Raw genomic sequence first — 19,907 nt, forward strand, 5'->3', positions numbered from 1 at the left:
GCAGAAGCCCGGGTCAGCTGGGAATCACCAGCAGCGAGGGAGGACTGGCCGTTAAGCCGCAGACAAGAGATGCTGCAAGGGAACAGATACTGCTGGCAGCTGCAGGGGAAGCAGCAGCTCCTGGGCACCTGGATGGATGCTGGGCAGCTGCCAGGAAATTTTAGAGCTGTTTCCCTCGCAGGGAAGTCTCTCTTGGGATAACGGGCAAACTCCCTGCCTTGATCCCAGAGTTTCCCAGCCCCGGGGCGGGGGAGGAGGTTGGACTGCCCAGGGAGGGGCAGGCAGGACAGATGGGAGAGGGGCAGAGGAGTGGAGGTGGCACAGCCGCAGGGCAGCTTCTTGAAAACATCTTCCCCTGCCCCTGCGGCACATGGCCCTGATCCAGCTGGCCAGAGACACAGCTCAGCGGCCCATGCTCCGTATGGCTGCTCAGAGAGATAATGCCTGGGCTGATCATCCAAGTCCATCCACAGAGCAGGTGACTTCCCAGCCAGGGCGGGACAGGCAGGGACGGAAGCTGGAACAGTGCCAGAAGTGGGTGGGGAAGACGATAGAGAGGGGGTGATGCCTGTGCCAAGGCATGGAAGGAGAGGCCAGCCACCCACCCGATGCAGGGGGTGGCACAGAGGTGAGTCACTGTCCAGCCACGTGCTCTGCACTGTACAGGATCCAGCCCCTGCCCTGGAGGAGCTGAGCGCTGTACAGGGGCGGCACTGAGGTGCAACTCTCCCCCAACTCCTCCAGCAGAGAGCCAGAAGACCAAAGCCATGCAGCACTCTGGAGGCGTGATGTGCAAGCCGCTCTTGTGACACACACACTGCCGGATGGAGACCTCCTGCCCTGGGACCAGCAGCCAGTGAACCGAACCTGAGCTGCCAGAGCCAGGGGCTCCCAAAGGAAGCTGATGATCAGGGCGTAGGATGGACAGGGAGAAGGACAAATGTCCTCAATGTTCCAGGCCACACAGCAGCGCCCTTGGAAACCCTTCTCCATCGCCTGGCCCAGAGCCACATCCATGGGCCTGGCATGGACAGCCCCACAGGGAGGCTCCATGGGATCTGATGCAGGCCATCCCTGGGAGTGAGGCCGCTACTGCTAGGGCCCTGCTAACTAGTCACCCGACGGGCAGGAGGGACCGCTGGCACCAGCACTACCTCAGCAGGTGGGTCAGAACACACTGGTGCAGATTACAACTGGAGCAGGGTGGCACATTAAGCCTGTGATGGGACTTTCAGGACAGGGGTCACAGGAAGCAAAGCTCCCTCTGGCTACAGCCAGAGGTCCCGGAGATGAAGACACAGTGCTTCTGTCCTGCCTCGCATTGGCTGCGTATCATTTGCTATCCCGCTGTTGAATCCACAGGCAGCTCCTAACTTAAGGCCTGTTTGCCTCTCGCTTGCGCGGCTTAGCTGTCTCACCTGGAGTCATAACACCCACCCCTTCCTCCACGCGCACCAGCACCCGACCCAGCTGGAGCAGGCAGCCCAATTTCCCTGCCTTTAGGACTTGCACAGCTCCAGGCAGCTGCTGCAGAAGAGGAGGGCGGTCGACTGTAAACAGAGCATGAGTTCATGCCAGGCGCTCTTGGGAAACGGACAAGACATCTGGCAAGAGTTCAGACTCAGGGCCCTCCCACTCCCGAAGCAAGGGCTTGAGGCAAAGGGCTTGGCCTGACCCCATGACACACAATAGTGGAAGGAAGGAGACGAAGCTGGTCCAAAAGGCCACAGCAGCCTCCGTGGAGGGAGGATTTTCCATCACACTCCCAGGAAATGTGGTGGGTTCCCATTTCCTCCAGGGCAGAACTCCCAGGAGATGAAACCAGGGAGGGGCGAGGGATCTAGCTGAGATCATGGCTCGGTACACAGCCTCAGGCTGGGCTACACTTAAAAATCCGATTGTCCCAGCGACTTCACTCGGCTGGGAAAACATCACCCCAAGCACCGTAGTTATGCTGGCCTAACCCCTAATGCAGTCACAGCTAGGCTGACAGAATTCTCCCTTTACCTAGCTACCGCCTCTCAGAGAGCTGGATTCACTCCAGCCATGGGAAAACCCCTTAGCTGGCACAGGAAGTGTCTAGGCTGCAGCTCTACCGGGCCACAGCTGCAGTGCTGTAGCAGTGCAGCCACAGATACCCTCTGGCCCACCCCTCTCCTCTACCCAGAATGGAGCTACAGGCTAGGCACAAGCACAGCCAGTCACAGGGCAAAGGGCTGCCCTGCTGCGCCCTATCCCAGACAGCCTCCGCCTCGCCTCACCGTCCCCCCTCCACACCCCTGCCACCCGCAGCATTTCACAGCCTCCAGGGGCTGAAGTTCACAGCCTCTGGTTCTTCCTGCAGGGGGATCAGGTGACAGGGTGCTTCCCCCTGCACATCTGCATCTGCTCAGACAAAATCCAGTTGTGCTCTGCTACTGGCAGACACAGAGTCCCACTGGGAAGGAGCACTAAGAGCAAGGCTACAGGAGGGGCTCCCAATGGGGCACCAGTCGCCAGCACTTCCCATCTTCGCAGTGCGGCACACGACAAACCATGGCACAGGAACACCAGGGAGGTTACACAGCCTGGCCCTCAAACGTTAGGAAACAGATCAAAGGGCACCCGTGCGGTTTGAATTCAGCCCCTGGGGTGACTGCATTACGCTGCAGTCTTTAATTACAGGATCGCCGTCCAACTTCCCCACGGGCTAGCGTGTCATGGCTGTGCCCTAACACAGACACACAAGGGGCCAAAGGCTTTCAAAAAGCAAACTGCAAATCCAGAAATGCCATCTTGTGGCATCATACTGAGCCCCAGTTGGGTGACCAGCAGGGTTGGGACTGTTAGATGCACTGCACAGACCTCTGCCCCTGGAGCAATCCACATCAGTAGTAGGTTGTCATTCTCTCATGGGCCAGGGGGATGAGACGCATGCTTTGCTGGGGGCTCCCAGTTAGCTGCTGGTGGTAGAGGAACAGTGAGATGCAGGGATCTCTGCTTCCATTCCCGGGCCTGGAGGGGAGCCCAGACTCTTCTGCAATTTTTCCCAAGCTGTCCCATCCCCTCCAACCTGTCCCAGTCCTGTCTCTTCCCCACCCAGGCTGTCTCCAGTCCTCAGGCTTCTCATACCAGTCCCTGTCTCCTTGCCCAGCCCATCCCAGTCCCTCCTCCAGCTAATTGTCCAATCTGTCTCTCTCCTACTCCCAGGTCTGGTGCCCTAGACCAGTGGTCCCTAACCTTTTGCATCTGGCGGGTGCCAGACGACGAGCCACAGAGGACCGTGGCGGCGGACGAGCATTCGCCAAAATGCCGCCAACAAGCAGCAGCATCCAGAGGCAGTGCCACCGAAATGCCGCCGAAAATCGGCGGCATTTCAGTGGCGACACCTCTGGATGACGCTGCTTATCGGTGGCATTTCGGCAGATGCTCGTCCGCTAGCCAGTACGCAGGTGCACCTAGATGCCCTGGTGGGCGCCATGGCGCCCGCGGGCACCGCGTTGGGAACCCCTGCCCTAGACTCCCTTCCCACGCTCCTCAGCTAGCCTGTCTCTACTGAATCCCCCTGCCAGCCCTATGGCCCAGTCTCTTGGCCTACCGAGTCGCAATTCTCCCCCGTACCTAGCTCCTCGTCAGATCTGTCTCTATCCCCCCGCATTCTCCTTGTCCAACTAGCCCCAATCCCCTAGCCCCTCGTCCGACCTGAATGCCTCCCTCAGTGGCTCTCAGTCCTCATTTCCTTGCCCAAGCAGTCTCAGCCTCCCCCACACACACATTCCAGGCCCAGTCACCCCACCCCAGTCTCAGACTCCTGGTCCCAGGTTACTCCTTCCCCTGCCTCCCAGGACTGGCTCTTGCCCCTCTGCATTCAACTCAGCTTCCTGCTCCCCAAGGCCTGGCTGCCAGCAGGGGGGCTCTGAGAGCGCACAAGAGCCCGGCTCCTGCCCTCAGTCCCCATGCCCAGCTGGGGCCAGGAACAGCTCTGCTCTGCCCACCCCCTCTAGCCTAGGCTGGAGCATCAGATGCTCAGTAGGAAGGTGGCTGCGCAGACTGGTCAGCACTGGGAGCTCTGGGGCAATGGAGCATGCTCAGTGAGGGAGAATCTCCAGCCACCGTTGCAGAAGTCTTCACTGAGCATGTGTGAACTGTAATATTAAAACTCTTTGAACTTAGCCAAGTGTGGAAGGATTTTCCTGGGGACAACAAAAGGCACCTTTCTGACACTGGGGTGACCCCGTTTCATGTCCCTGCTCCAAAGTATGGGGCCGCTAGAGCTGGCCATGCAAAAGGTCACATGCAAAACCTCGACCCAACCACATGGAAACAGGGGCTGCTGCACCTACAGGCAAACTAGCCAGCTGCATAGGGTAGCGGATTTCTGGGAGACACACCACAGACCCATCTACCGGGGGAGGGAGAGGGGGAGGTGAGCTGCAGAGCACTAACTGCCCCATGGAGACCCTGATGTGTTAATACACAATTCACAACCCCCACAAACTGCTCCATGGCAGAGTGCAGACAAGCCCTATGGGGAGAAGGCCGAGGGGAGAGGCCTGGTCCCTCCAGTGGGAGGGGAGGCCCTGGATAATCCAGTTTCTCCCAGGGGGGGGGGGGGGGGGGGGAGTCCTGACCCTCTTTAAATGCCACTCCACTGCCCCTGGGCAACACAGCATATATTTCCCCAGCCTCATTCTTGGAAACAGCTTGACCATTTTGGCTGGAAATTCCCAACAAAATTCAGGCTGCGGAAGACACGGGGCATGGAAAATTTAAGCCCAAATGGTTAGAATTTGGCAAAGTTATGAGTAACTGACAATGGAGTCTTATAACAGGAAATGCTGAGCAGCCTTCCCAATAGGCCAGATTGCCACCCCCGGCTCTGAGCACTGGGGTCACAGAGCCACGTCCCTCCCCTGCTGCCAGCCCCGGCTCTGAGCACCAGGGTCGCAGAACCACATCCCTCCCCTGCTGCCAGCCCCGGCTCTGAGCACTGGGGTCGCAGAACCACATCCCTCCCCTGCTGCCAGCCCCGGCTCTGAGCACTGGGGTCACAGAACCACATCCCTCCCCTGCTGCCAGCCCCGGCTCTGAGCACTGGGGTCACAGAACCACGTCCCTCCCCTGCTGCCAGCCCCAGCTCTGAGCACCGGGGTCGCAGAACAACGTCCCTCCCCTGCTGCCAGCCCCAGCTCTGAGCACTGGGGTCACAGAACCACATCCCTCCCCTGCTGCCAGCCCCGGCTCTGAGCACTGGGGTCGCAGAACCACGTCCCTCCCCTGCTGCCAGCCCCGGCTCGGAGCACTGGTTGCAGAGCTATGTCCGTCCTGTGCTGCCTGCCCACAGATAAGCTCCCAAGAGTGACAAGGATCAGTCCCAGGAACGCGCATGGAAACCACAGCAACCCCTCAGATCAGCCATGCCACACAACCCCTGGGGCTGGCACCACAATCTGGCGCAGTCAGCTGTGGGGTGACTCAGGCCTCACCTTTCTTCTCTGGCAGGCCTGGGGAATGTGCACAAACCCCCTGGCAGTGTCCCACGCCCACATGGAAGCCTCTCCACTGCCTTGGGCCCTGGAAGCAAATCAGTGATGGGGCTTGGCCTAGAATCCAGCAGACTAGCTTGCACACACACCCTTCCCCCACACACACACCCCCTCCCTGCCTTCCCAAGCCCAGAGACTGACCGGTCACCTGACACCACCGAACATTTCCTCCTGGGGCTCCAAGGAGAACAAAGCCATTCACACTGCCATAGCCCCGTGGCTCCAAAAGGGCCTCCTGTCACTTAGCCCTTGTGCAAGCCGGAGCGCTACTGGATAGACTGATCTCCCCGAGCCTCCCTGGCACCATGCCAATCATGGGTATCAGCTCCAGGTTGGGGAGCAGAGCAGCACGGTGCCTAGGGAGGAACCTGGAGAGAGTTAGGAAGTCTGCGGGGGAGAGAAAGGGTGCCAAGAAGCGCCTAGCACCAGGGAACAGGAAAGGGGGAGCTGGCCTGGATCCTGCCAGAGCAGAGTGCCCGCTGTGTGTGCACACGTGAGATCAGAACTGGCCTACGTTGTCTCTCTGTCAGCAAGCAGGTGTCACCCCAGGAGAACCATGATACTGGACATGCTCAGAGGCGATGCTGGAGCAGCCTCCTCTGGGGGAGCACTCGCTCCCCGGAATCTGACTCCTTGCTTTCCCCTCCTGGTGGGTCAGAAACAAGCCATGCACCAGCTCTGCAACCGGGAAGCATAGTGCCAGCTGCTCACCACCAGCCCTGGCGTCTGGTCGAGCAAAGCATGCTAAAAACAGCAGCATTGTCACAGCAGTGTGAGCATTGGGCCGGGCACCCCAGTACGATCTCATCCGAGACCCTAGGTACACACTCAAGAGGGTGGCCTGTCCCACTGCCCATGCTGCAGCAACTACACTGCTGTTTTTAGCCCGCCAGCTCAGAGCCAGCATGGGTCTGTCTCCTGGGGCTAGAAATCCCACCTCTAGCGCCAGCGTAGAGACACCCTCAGTGTGAGAGTTAATCAGGTTTCAGTGGATGGCACACTTTGTTTCTGTCAGACTGCCAAGAAAGTCAGATGGGCTGAAAGCCCATTGAATTGGGCCCTGGACTTGTGCAAGGCACTTGCTGCCTGGTGCGCTCAGCAGACAACATGCTGCCCTCTGGAGAAGATCCCAGGGTTTCAGAGGGTTGCGGCTCAGCTGCATTTGTGCCACACAAGTTCCGCTGTCATAGCTCAATCACAGCAGCCCTCAGGAGGTCTCCCCATACAGCAGTGCCACAGGATGGCCACAGAATGCTGAATGCACATGGCATGGTCCCAGGACAAGCTCCAAGTCAAGACCCCTGCACGGCACCATCACTGCAGTCAGGGGATGTGTTCCCATGCTCTCGGCCCTTCCCCGTCAGCAGCCCCGGGCTTCCCAGATTTGCAGCACAGAGATGGGATTGCTGCAACATGCTACCCAGAGAGGGTAGCAGCTACTGAGGGAGAAGAACACAGCCACGAGGCGCCTTCACCCTGGGGTCCCGCACTCAGCCACTCGCACAAGGAGGGGCCTGCAGGTTCCACTCCACACACTACTCCCAGCTCCAAAGCCAGGGTCAGTCAATACCCGGGCAAGGGGGCAGCAGGACACCTCTGTACCATCCCTGAGACAGAGCTGGGAAGGGCCAGAGGCAACAGGGATAAAGAGGTTGTGACACTGGCAAACCACAGGGTGGAGCGTCCCGGATCCAACACAAAATCCACACCTGCCAACGCAACCCAAAACATGGAAGCTTTTTACTGCCAATGAAAAGGACTGAAAATAGCTTCCCAGCCCACCAAGGCGAGCCCAGAGACTTCCCATCCCCAGGCCTCACCCCAATGAGGCTCTGGGGTTGCATCCACAGGGGACCAGCACTGGGCAGGTCTCTCAGCTCTCCTATTAAATATTAACATTAACCAGCCCCTGGGGAGTTGTGTCTTGCATTGCTTAGGAGCAGCTGGGCAGGGAATGGAGCATGGGACACACCCACCCAACTGGAGCTGCAGCCAGTTAGCTGAATGGTAGCACAGGCCAGATACTTAAGCATAGCTCCAGGAGAGCACAGGTGGGGACTAGCTGAGACACGCTCACAGGGCTGGGGCACAGCAGGGTGAAACTCAGGGCTCACCCTCCCTGGCTGTATCTCTCTCGTATTTCTGGCACTAATTCCCCTCATATTTCTGTACCAACAAACACAGTCTCCAGGGCCACCTGCGGCTGCTCCCCTCCCCAGACCTCTTTGCAGCCCCAATTCCCCTGCTGCCCGAGACCCCAGGCACAGACAGAAGGTCTCTGATTGCAGAATGTGGTTATGCCGCACCCAGCAGAGGTTTGGCCTTGTGGCAGGCAGGACACCAGGGTATTTGAACCCCATCTCCAGGAGGCCGAGTTCTGTTGAAAACGAGCTCTCTGAGGATCCAGAGGAGTGGGTCAGATTACAGGGCAATTAGCAGCCGTGAGCGGAACCCTAAATCAGAAGCACCTCTCGCACCTGTGTGCACTCAGCTTACAGCTAGGAGAGCCCCAGACCTGGCACTGTTACCCCTGACTTAACAAGGCCAATGTACCAAACACGAGGTTACAAATCCCCCATGATTGACTGTGCCAAATGTGCCCGGTGCACCTGCTGAGAGGCCTGCGATAGGAACATCCAGATTAGGCAGTTCCCAGGTGCGGAGGTGAGAGCTAATCAGAGACAGCAAACATGCAGCAGGCTACACACCCTGTCTGCGTCTGCACCAGGTGAGTCGCAGGCACCCGGCCTCCCCCCCATGCCTGCTCTGTCCCTGCTCTCTGGAGCTCGGTACTGGCTTGATTCTGGGTTTTCGTACCCCGCAGTTCGCTGTCCAAGCAGCGTAGGACACTGCCACCAGTCTGCAAGGACGGTGCTGATGCCCCCAGTGCTGCAGCAACAGAGCATGGCAATGCCAGGTGGTACCGCCAAGAAGTGCAAGTGTAGCCAGGCCAGAGAGGGATTGCATGAGTAGGGAGCCGCCACGCATACTGCCCCCTCCCCGTCCTACACACTGTGGCAGCGCCGAGGCCCCTGGCCACAAGCCAGCACTTGTTACCTTCCCCTGTGGCCAGCAACCAGGGAGTCTTAGCACGGCCTCCATGGGCATGTCTGGCAGAGCCCTAGCAATTCCTGTTCATCCTGCACGGGACAGGAAACAGCTTCTCTCTCTGAGTCACAGGCCTGGACCCCTCCTTGCACCCCCACTAGGGAATCAATTTTCCCCTCAGACCTTAGCAGAAGCTGAACCGAAGATCCCAGCTGGGGAGTGTGAAGATCCGGGCCAAGCCAGAAATGCAGCAAGGGGCCAGCTGGGAACTGACCCTGCTGGAGCCACTGGGGAGAATCAAGTGTCCTACTCTGGGGCGCTTGCTTTTCCTCTTGCTCTGGGCTTGCCTTGGTCGTCAGCCCCTCCACGCAGCCCAGCTCTCTGACGGGCCAGGTTCTGCCCCGCCCCCACAGCTGGATGACTTGCTGCCTCTCTTCAGAGGGAGGAGATTTAGGGATCAGGATGATGACGAGCTGCTCAGTCCTGACCTACAGCCCCCCTGCTACTCCAACCAAGGTCAGAGACACGGTGATGCTGATGGTGCCCTGCCCACTCTTCGACCTGGGACAGGGCTTGGGTTGGGTTTGAGACCCAGGCAGCCCACTGAAGCATGGCTGGATCTGAGAGAGTGCTGGGGCTCCAAAGATCAGCCCAAGGGCTGGAGTCACTATTCCATCTGGGGTGGCACTCCCAGGAGAGAAGGGGTAGGAGAGCTGGGTATAGGCCTGAGATTTAACTCGCCCCATACTAAACCAGCCTTGGGTGAAACTCAGGGATGTCACCACTAAAATTAAGGGGGAAAAGTGCTCCACTGCTGCTAAGGTGCCCCCACCTCAGGAATGCCCCTAACAAGAGTTATAACACCAAGGGTTGTAAAGTAGAGACACCCAGGCACTGGGAAGTTTAGGGAGGAAACAGAAAGACCCCAAGAATTGGTAAAATAGATACGATAAGCTCTGACCAGTGAATTTATGCTGACCATCTGCACAAACACAGAAGATCATAAGTTACAATTTGGGCATGAGAGATAAAATATAAAGAGTTGAACAGGGAGGAAAAAACAGAGGTGCCAGTGCATGATTGGTTAAATTTTGTTACCTAGTGGTACTGAGTTAAAGGAGGTAGCTTGTTTTACGTAAATAATGTAACAAAAAACAATGCTCTTTGGGAACCATCTCTGGACAGGAATTTAACATCAAGCTGCTGGAACTCTGACCCCTCTGCACAACTGTGACGTGCAGACGCATCGCCAGAACCCCCAGATGAGAGGATCCTGACTGGCCATTGGGTGAATTTTGTCTGTATATTGGGAGTGTTGAGCATAAGAGATTTGCTTGGTATATGTATTCTGTGTGTGTTGTTAATAAATAGATGTTTAGAGAACAGCTGTGTAAGGCTCTCTCACTGGGAAAAAGTCCCGCAGACCCATAAGGCCCTGAGCCCCGAGGGAAAGGGCAGGTACTTAAATTGACCAGGTTTCTTCCTGAGCCCCATGGGTAAGGATAGGTGCCTTACACCCTGAGCCCTCGGAAGGGAAAGGGTGGGGGTGCCTAAATTGATTGGGTCACACCTTGAGCCCTCGGTAGGATATAGGCGAGGTGCCCTGGATTTTTGGCGGGTAACATGGGGAACAGTGCCATAGGCACCCCCCTACAGCACTGTGCTAGGAACAAGCCCTTACCTTGAGCCCCAGGGAATAGCACCCCCACCAGGGCTCTGCTGGGTTTGAGCAGGGACGCAGACATAGAGGAGGAGAGACAACACGGCCACCCCAGTCCTCCATAGCCACAGGATGGGGCTGTTCCCCCAGACCCCTGGACATGCAGCTCTCTGGCCAGGCTGCCAGTGCACAGGACACACAGGTGAGCCCATCTGGCCAGAGCCCAGGTGCCCAGGCTGACTCCTCGTTTGAATAACACAGTGCAGACGGGCACCAGCCTCCTCTTTACAGCAGGTGATGTCCACTGAGGCAGCGCCGTCTAGATCCAAGGGCGGGGAGGGGCAGGCAAAGCTGCTGGATCTGGAAGGAGGGTCCCGTCACAGGTCAAGGACAGAACTGGTCACCTGCATGCCCTGGGGCGGCATGTTCCCAAGGAACGCCTGTAACACCCTTTAGCTGGCTCCCCACTGCAGGTGGAGAACTCACCCCGCCCAGCCTGACAGAGCAAGCCTAGAGCCAGTCCATGCTGTGCCTGCTCCCCAAGCCCAGGCCTGAGTCTCTCCCAGCATGTCCCATCCCATTATTTAAAAGTGGATTGGGCTGGGCTTGAATGAAAGAGATAAACGCAGCCTCTGCAGTGCCCCCACCCCCAGCCACTGCTCCTCAGCACAGCGCCTGGCTTCAAATGGTAGCTAAGTCCACGTTCAGAAGTGACAGACGCTACTTCCCTAGAGCTGCCTCAAGGGCTTGACACATGCTCAGGACACAATCGAGCTCCCACTGGATGGAAGGACAAGACAGAAACAGAGCTGCTACCGAGGCCTTGCCCTTTACTCTTCCTAACCGCCAGGCATGCATGGGTTTCCTGTGTGCTGGAGTGAGGGGCTTTCCTGGGTGGATCACTCAGCCAGCACCCCTTCCAGCCGCTGTAGAAATCCGCCCGCAGCCAGAAATCATGTAGCGACAGAGAGGGGAAATGAGTCAGGATTATTGCACAATCCGGCGGAGCAGGCAGCCTTCGGATTCCAGAGGCAGCAACACCCCTTCAGCTGCCAACGCACTGTTTGTTTTGCTTGTGCAAACTAAGTCGGCCAGCCTGCACAGCCCGCGCTATCAGTTCCCAACTGGCCTATGAGCCCATTTCACACCAGAAACCTCCCACACTTCCAAACCCCCTCGCTGCAAGGTGCCAGGCTCTCCTGCTGTTTACCAGCATGACACAGCCCAGTGTTAAACTGCAAGTCGCCCCAGAACTGGGACCCTGGCCCCCCACCTCCCCAAGGTGAGCCTGCTCCTCATCTCGCGTGACGCTGCCCAGGAACGTATCCACACGGAGGGGCTGGCCACCTTGGGTGAGCGCTGCCCAGGCTCTGAGCCGTGGGACGCCACAGTAGTCAGGTTGTAAACACCTCCCTGCAGCACTCTGCAAACAAAACAGGCAGCATGTTCCCAATTCCTGGAGCCGGGAGCCCCAGGGAAGGGGGCACCAACTTGTTCTGCTCCAGGAAGAACACAAAGCTGAGAGAAAAGAGGAAAAGCAAACAGCCACACAATGCCAGGAGCGGGCAGGATGGCAAACAGCAGCCGATTAGTAAGAATAGGAAAAGGCCAAATCAGACCAGACTTTCACTTTATGCAGAGATTGCTAGCCACATGTTATCACTATTATTACTCATGCCTATTGTGGCACGGCCTAAGGGCAACCCCACAGTGCCAGGCACTGTAAGACACCCCATAGCTATGGCAGTGTGAGGCCAGGAGCACGGTAACACCCACTAACACAGCTGGGTAGCACAGGATTAGCTTTGCCCACAGCAGTGCTTGCTGCCCAGGGGAATTTTTGTGGGTGGTCATTTTCTACAATCCTGAGATCACAGGTTTGGAGTCTAGCGGAAGCCCAAAGTGCCAGTGAGTAGCAAAAAGTTGGCATAGCCCTTTTTTCCTCTCTCTCCCTCTCTTGCTGCCAATAACCATGTCTGTCTGTATCCCATCACTCAGAAAACATAGGCTCAAGTGCAGATCACGGGGCTGGGAGTCAGGAAAGCCCAAGTTCTCACGTTGGGTCTGACATGGTTTTTCCGCAGGACTCTGGACCAGCCCCGTCCCCTCCCTCTGCCTCACTTTCCCCATCTGGCAAACGCAGGGGAAGCAAATGTTTCCTCAGGACTCTGTGAGGCTCCATTCATATTTGCACAGCACTTTGAGCAGGGGAAGTGCTATTTGCTGACCCCCTGGGCCACACCCTCTTGAAGGAACGGAAACAGAAGACAGAGCAGGGTACTTGGATCAACTCAGTGCTGCCAAGCAGTAATGAGGCTGCTATTAAATGTGTGTCATCGGGGCTTATATATAATTCATGGGGTAGAAAAGCAATTAAACCAAACCTCACTGGCTGGGGGGAGGGGCAGCGGGAAGAGAAGCTTTTAGGGTTTGGGGGACAGAAAACAAGGCCGCTGTAACTGATCGTGAACTAGCCCCGCTAGTCCCACCCTCAAGGTTACATGAGACACAACCGGCTCTGCTCGGAGCAAGGTCAGCAATACGCGATCTGCAAAGAGCCTGGAGCCGCAGCTGGGGCACCGACCCCCTGGCCCTAACCACGCTGACAAGTGCAGCTCCTCACCCGGCAGGGCACTCCGCAAGGACAGAGCTCCCCTTGGACAGATCTCAGCTACCGCAGCTGCTAAAGGTCATCTCAACACCCCCCGAACCAGGAAGCACAAAGGCCCGGCTAGCATAGGTAAGCGTGAGAAACAGGAAGACACTAACCAAACTTTGAGCCTCAATAGCTGAGATTCAATGTGGAATGAGAGGACTGGGGGCAACTGGGCCGCCTTTCCTTTTATCCCAACCAACTGGCCCACCCCAGAGAAACCGCTCTGGGCAGAAAGCGCTGCATGCCCCCCGCTCCTCTGGCAAAGGGGAAGGTAGCGTTCGCAGGGGACTCACGTTGTGGGGGCAGTACTCAACGGCCTGGAAGAAGCTGAGCCCTCGCAGCAGCTCACGCTGGGCAGCGCCACAGCACTTGGACATCCCATCCTCGATGGCCTGGTTGATCTGGTGCACGGGGAAGGCGCACACCGCCGAGTACCAGCGCGGCATGGAGCTCTCTGCCTCGCTCTCAGCGAACGCACCGAACAGGACCAGGTCGGTTTCGTTGACGCTGATTTCCTGGGCCAGCTTTGGGCCCGGCCGGGCCACATGGGCTGCCTGCAGCACGTTGAAAGCCACATCGTGCTTGTGCTCCCCGTCTGAGCTCCGCCTCCGTCTGCGCTTGGACTCGAAGCGGCAATCCAGGACCAGCTCGCGGTACCGATCCATGTTGTGCTCCTTGGCTGTCAGCCGCACCAGCCGCGTGTGGTACGATCCGGATGTGGGGCTCTCCTTTTGGATAGTCAGGAAGTACACAAAGTCCTGGGCACTGAAGGAATACACGTAGTCAATGGGGTAGGAGTCCTGGAACTTTGGAAGCACGTTGAGGGAATCGGAAACACAGGAGAACCCATCCAAAGTGGCCTTCGGTCTCCGGATAGACACCGATTTCGGGCTGTACCTCGCAGCTATGCTGCTATTGATGGTAGAGACAATGTAGAAGTAAGAAACACGGCTGGTTTCAGTCACCAGGACCCTCGTCCCCAGGGGGCTGGCCACGCAGTCTGGGCACTCATCAGGACTGTTCTGAGCTGCATACAAACAGTAGGTGGCACTAACCACCACCAGGCTGTCTTGGATTTCCAATTCATGCTGGAAGCACCGGCCGTGCTGGGAAGTGCCACAGCTGTATAACCATGGCTCAGATGGGTCCATCACCAGAACCACGTTATCTGTGTCTTCAAGCTTCCGGCCGTCTCCTGGCTCCTGGCACTGGGCACAGATCTCGCACTGGGCACTGCCCACGGGGCCAGTCACGATGACTGATGAGTTTGCCAGTGCCGGGCTCACCACGTAGATCTTGTTCCGCACCGCCACAAAGAGGGCGGCTGCTCCGCTCGGATCCTTGTAGGTGACAATGTTCTGGATGGGGCCATCCGCGGTGAAGCTGGGCAGCTCATACTTGACAGTGAAGTCCCTGGTAGCGCTATAGGGAATCCGCGGGCATTGCCAAGTGCTGAAAGAAACTCCAGTGAGCATGAACCCCAGGGAGAGGCAAACCAGGAATGAAAGCCCCATGCTAGGGGAGGAAACGCCACTCCAAGATCCTTGACTTCAAAGGTCATCTGAGCGCCTCAGTTCTGAGCGGGTCTGGGATCCATTGAGTGTGAGCTACCATTCCACTTCAGCTGAAATACCAGCAGGAGAGAGCATGTTAGTCGCAACATTGAAGAGGTGTCATGCTGCACTCTAGTACCCAACCGGGAGCACACCACCTCCCCATCCCCCAGAGCAGGCACCGGGTCTCCCCCCAGAGTGCAGAGGGGATCAGGCCCCCCATGCTGGCTGGATCTCTCCAGCATGTCCACAGCACCTACCAGCAGGACAGACCCAGAAAAGCGCTGGTCCATCTCATTCACTGGAGGAAAGAAGTGGATTTGTATTGATGGGTAATGAAGCATGCTGCCCTGACGCTGCACTGCCGTGTCAGCCAGCCACTTGCACAGTCAAGCATCTGGTAACCTCAGTGAGGGTTCACCCAAATGAGGCAAGCCAATACACCCTGCGAGCACTGCCCTGGATACACACTGGGGCTGAGGCACATCAGATGTTGAACAGAACAAAGAAGCCTGGCTAAGTTTTATAACCAGCTACGACGTTTGGATCTCTAAAGACTGGTGGCTGTATAGCTCTGGGGCCCACTCCAGTTGGGATCTGCAAGTAGACGACACTTCTTTCCCCCAGAATCCCCTCATCTCTCACAGGTAGCCCAAGCTGTTTGGAAGAGGTAGCACCGGGCAGCCCCTCCTCCATCTGGCCTCCACATTGCCATGAGATGGAGACAGTAAGGGCTGGGGAGGGGAGAGGGTGAAGATTCCTCTCCCTCACTCAGGCACCTGCTGCAGATCCAGGGACTGAGCATCAAAGGTCAGCCTGCATCTAGCTAGGATGGGAATGAGGGACCTTATTGACGGCCCGCCTCCCACTATTCCCAAAACCATCTGGGCAGGAGTCTTTGTCAGAAAGGTTGAAAGGAGCACTGAAGTGCAGAATAGGGCCCCAGTCAGGTTGTCTGCTAACAAGGGAGGCCTCAGGACTGCGCTCACTTCCCTAAAGAGCAAAAACTGCAACCGATCAAGAGACAAAACTCCCGGCCCCAAATCATCTCCACACATAGCGAGCCCGAGTCTGTTCCAGCTTTATAGAACACCTGCCTCGATGGATCCGCCCGTCTCTGGAGACAAGTTCCACTGGATTTCAGACTCCGGGTCCCTGGAGTAAGGGAAGTTGACAGGATTTGGCTTCTGTTTGGTTTATTATTATACACGGCTATAGCCTCAGGGGCACATTTTCCTAACCTTCATAAGCGCACGTGGAGGTGCCCTCAAGCGCAGGATGTGCATCCGCAACTGGCTGGTTATGTAGCTAAACTGCCACTGTTGCATGGGCATTTACTTAGGCCTTGTCTACATGGGAAAGTTTTACCAATTATACCACTATAGTTACACCAGTATAATCCCACCACCACCACCCATCCATCCTCCGCCGTGGACAAGCCTTATTCCACTATAAGAGACCATTTTTCTGGGTTAGTTTAAACCTTTTCCCAAGCAACATATGCTAAGCCAAACAAGCCACCCTTCTCCTGGTGAGTATCCCCAAGGGGCATGGCAGCACCTCTAGATTAGTTTAATTACACACTCCAGCTTACAGATAAGGAAAATTTGCTTTTTAAACAAGGCGGCTTTGGAGTGGGGAACTTCCTCCTCTCATTCCATCTAGGGCTGGGCTGCTAGCAGCAGCCACACACCTAGATCACTACAGTGATTCCGGAAACTGCCTGCACTGTCTCACACCTCCTCTGCTCTGTCACCACATGCCAGAGGAAGGCAGAGACAGGGGGAATATGGATAAGGAGAGCCAGCTGCTCCCTCTACCCCACACCCACCCACCTACCTGCTGGGCATGCTCACCGGGGATGGGGGGGCATGAAAGTGGGGAAAGACACTGAGAAGCCAGGAGAACAGTAGGGTTTCTACAGAGGCAGAAAGCATGGTAGGTGGAGATGCCCTCCCCATGCCACAAAAACCACGGGACAGGAATGGTTATGACTGACCAGGGCAGATTTGAAGTAGTGACCTGGTAGTGGCAGGTCCTGTGCCCCATGCCTCATCCTGGAGGCGATGGACCCTGCGCCCCACTCCCCATCAGATCAGATGCCCGGTTCCCCCATGCCAGGTGGCACTCTGTCCTGAGCACCCCCGTTGAGTCTCATTAACACGCTCCCAACGGTTAGAAACTGACCTTAGAAACCCGTGCCAGGCACAGGCAGAGATCTGTCCCTGGGACCGGCATACGGGCACCCACTGAGAGGCAATCCAATGGCCTCAGAGCGTCTGCCTGTCCCTGTTCTTCCCCCGTGGGCAGGGATCCCAACACCAGCCTGGGCCCCTCTCCACACCACCCCCCGGGGATCTGCCCTGGGAACACGGAAACCTGGCACCAGTAGGTATAAAATGGGTATTCACCCCCCACGACCCCCCATCCCAGAGTCACCCTCTGCCCGGCCCTGCTGCCCCAGACACACCACACACCCTGCCCGCCCCAGAGACACCCCCTGCCTGGCTCCTGCTGGCTCAGACACCTCCTGCCCAGCCCTGCTGCCCCAGACACCCCCACCGCCCACCCCAGAGACACCACCTCCCTGGCCCCCGCCGCCCCCTCACCCTCACCCTCTCCTCCGCCGGAACCCACCGCAGACGCCGGCCGCTCCCCGCTGCGCCGGGCCGGGCCAGCCCGTGGGTGCTTGGCCGGGGCGCTCCGCTCACCTGGTCGGGTAGCTCCGGGGCGGGGCGAGTTGAGCTGGAGGAGGGACCCGCCAGCTCCCGCCCTGGGGCCGGCACTACGGGCGGGCTCCTGCCAGCGGCTCCGCCCGCAGTCTGATCGGAGCCCCGCGGCAGCGCGGGGTGTGATCGAGAGCCTGGGAGCTGCAAGTGCCCAACTAGCCGGGCTGTCATCCCCGGCCCGGACAGACACACACCCTGGACACACACACCAGACACACACACACATACCCCCGACTGACGCACAAGCGCACCCTGGACACACACCCACACCAGACAGACACACTCACACACACACACAAACACCCATCCTGGACAGACAGACAGACAGACACACACTGGACAGACACACACCCCGGACACACACACACATTCATGCACACCCCGGACAGACACATACACTCATACACACCCTGGACAGTCACACACCCCGGACACACATACACATTCACACACACCCCAGACAAACAGACAGAGACACACACACACACCGGACTGACACACACACCAGACACACAAACACACTCCAGACACACACACACACATACCCCGAACAGACACACACACACACACACCAGACAGACAGACATACACCCCGGACAGACACACACACATACCTGACAGACACACACATACACCCCTACACACACACCGGACTGACAGACATACACCCCAGACACACACACTGGACAGACAGGCATACACCCTGGACACAAAAACACATTGTACACACACCCACACCCACACTTTGTACAAACACACACACCCTGTACAAGTACACACACTCCCGTACATACACCCTGTATAAACACACACACATCCTGTACTGACACACACATACACATTGCTAACATAGTTCCTATCTTTAAGAAAGGGGGGGGGGGGAAAGTGATCTGGGCAACTACAGGCCTGTCAGTTTGACATCTGTAGTATGCAAGGTCTTGGGAAAAAATTTGAAGGAAAAAGTAGTCAAGGACATTGAGGTCAATGGTAATTGGGACAAAATACAACATGGTTTTACAAAAGGTAGAGCGTGCCAAACCAACCTGATCTCCTTCTTTGAGAAGGTAACAGATTTTTTTAGACAAAGGAAATGCAGTGGATCAAATTTACCTCGATTTCAGTAAGGCATTTGATACAGTTCCACATGGGGAATTATTAGCTAAATTGGAAATGATGGGGATCAATATGAAAATTGAAAGGTGGATAAGGAACTGGTTAAAGGGGAGACTACAACAGGTCGTACTGAAAGGTGAATTGTTAGGCTGGAGGGAGGTTACTAGTGGAGTTCCTCAGGGATTGGTTTTGGGACCAATCTTATTTAATCTTTTTATTACTGACCTTGGCACAAAAAGTGGGAATGTCCTAATAAAGTTTGCAGATGACACAAAGCTGGGAGGTATTGCCAATACAGAGAAGGAGTGGGATATCATACAGTAAGATCTGGATGACCTCGTAAACTGGAATAATAGTAATAGGATGAAATTTAATAGTGAAAAGTGCAAGGTCATGCATTTAGGGATTAATAACAAGAACTATTGTTATAAGCTGGGGAGGCATCAGTTGGAAGTAACAGAGGAGGAGAAGGATCTCGGAGTATTGGTTGATCACAGGATGACTATGAGCCACCAATGTGATATGGCCATGAAAAAAGCTAATGCGGTCTTGGGATGCATCAGGCGAGGTATTTCCAGTAGAGATAAGGAGGTGTTAGTACCGTTATACAAGGCACTGGTGAGACACCATCTGGAATACTGTGTGCAGTTCTGGTCTCCCATGTTTAAGAAGGATGAATTCAAACTGGAACAGGTTCAGAGAAGGGCTACTAGGATGATCCAAGGAATGGAAAACCTGTCTTATGAAAGGAGACTCAAAGAGCTTGGCTTGTTTAGCCTAACCAAAAGAAGGCTGAGGGGAGATATGATTGCTCTCTATAAATATATCAGAGGAATAAATACCAGGGAAGGAGAGGAATTATTTAAGCTCAGTACCAATGTGAACACAAGAACAAATGGATATAAACTGGCTATCAGGAAGTTTAGACTTGAAATTAGACGAAGGTTTCTAACCATCAGAGGAGTGAAGTTCTGGAACAGCCTTCCAAGGAGACTAGTGGGGGCAAAAGACATATCTGGCTTCAAGACTAAGCTTGATAAGTTTATGGAGGGGATGGTATAATGGGATAGCCTAATTTTGGCAATTAATTCGTCTTTGACTACTAGCGGTAAATATGCCCAATGGCCTGTGATGGGATGTTAGATGGGGTGGGATCTGAGTTACTACAGAGAATTCTTTCCTGGGTGTCTGGCTGGTGAGTCTTGCCCACATGCTCAGGGTTTAGCTGATCGCCATATTTGGGGTCGGGAAGGAATTTTCCTCCAGGGCAGATTGGCAGAAGCCCTGGGAGTTTTTCGCTTTCCTCTGCAGCGTGGGGCACAGGTCACTTGCTGGAAGATTCTCTGCACCTTGAACTCTTTAAACCATGATTTAAAGACTTCAATGGCTCAGACATAGGTTTGATACAGGAGTGGGTGGGTGAGATTCTGTGGCCTGCATTGTGCAGGAGGTCAGACTAGATGATCATAATGGTCCCTTCTGACCTTAAAGTCTATGATTCTATGATTCTATACACCAGTACACTCACACACACATACACTCATACCCAATACAGACATACATACATTCACACCCCAATACAGACAGACACATGTATTTATACACACACACACACACCCCATA

The 19,907-nt window shown here is 56.0% G+C and overlaps 1 protein-coding gene across 2 annotated transcripts in view; it reads right to left on the reverse strand.

The window, feature by feature from the left end:
- Window positions 1–17,165, reverse strand: part of MST1R (macrophage stimulating 1 receptor) — a 45,316-nt gene extending 28,151 nt beyond the window's left edge. For both annotated transcript variants that reach the window (XM_024193691.1, XM_024193688.1), the window contains exons 1-2: window positions 17,080–17,165; window positions 13,183–14,513 (exon numbers count right to left, since the gene is read on the reverse strand). In XM_024193691.1, the coding sequence (XP_024049459.1) occupies window positions 13,183–14,403 (1,221 nt within the window). In that variant the 5' untranslated portion in view covers window positions 14,404–14,513; window positions 17,080–17,165. The remainder of the gene's footprint in view (window positions 1–13,182; window positions 14,514–17,079) is intronic.
- Window positions 17,166–19,907: the final 2,742 nt, after the last annotated feature.

The sequence above is a fragment of the Terrapene carolina genome, unplaced genomic scaffold (genome assembly GCF_002925995.2).
Source record: "Terrapene carolina triunguis isolate 2854851 unplaced genomic scaffold, T_m_triunguis-2.0 Scaffold235, whole genome shotgun sequence".
Classification (NCBI taxonomy): domain Eukaryota; kingdom Metazoa; phylum Chordata; order Testudines; family Emydidae; genus Terrapene; species Terrapene triunguis.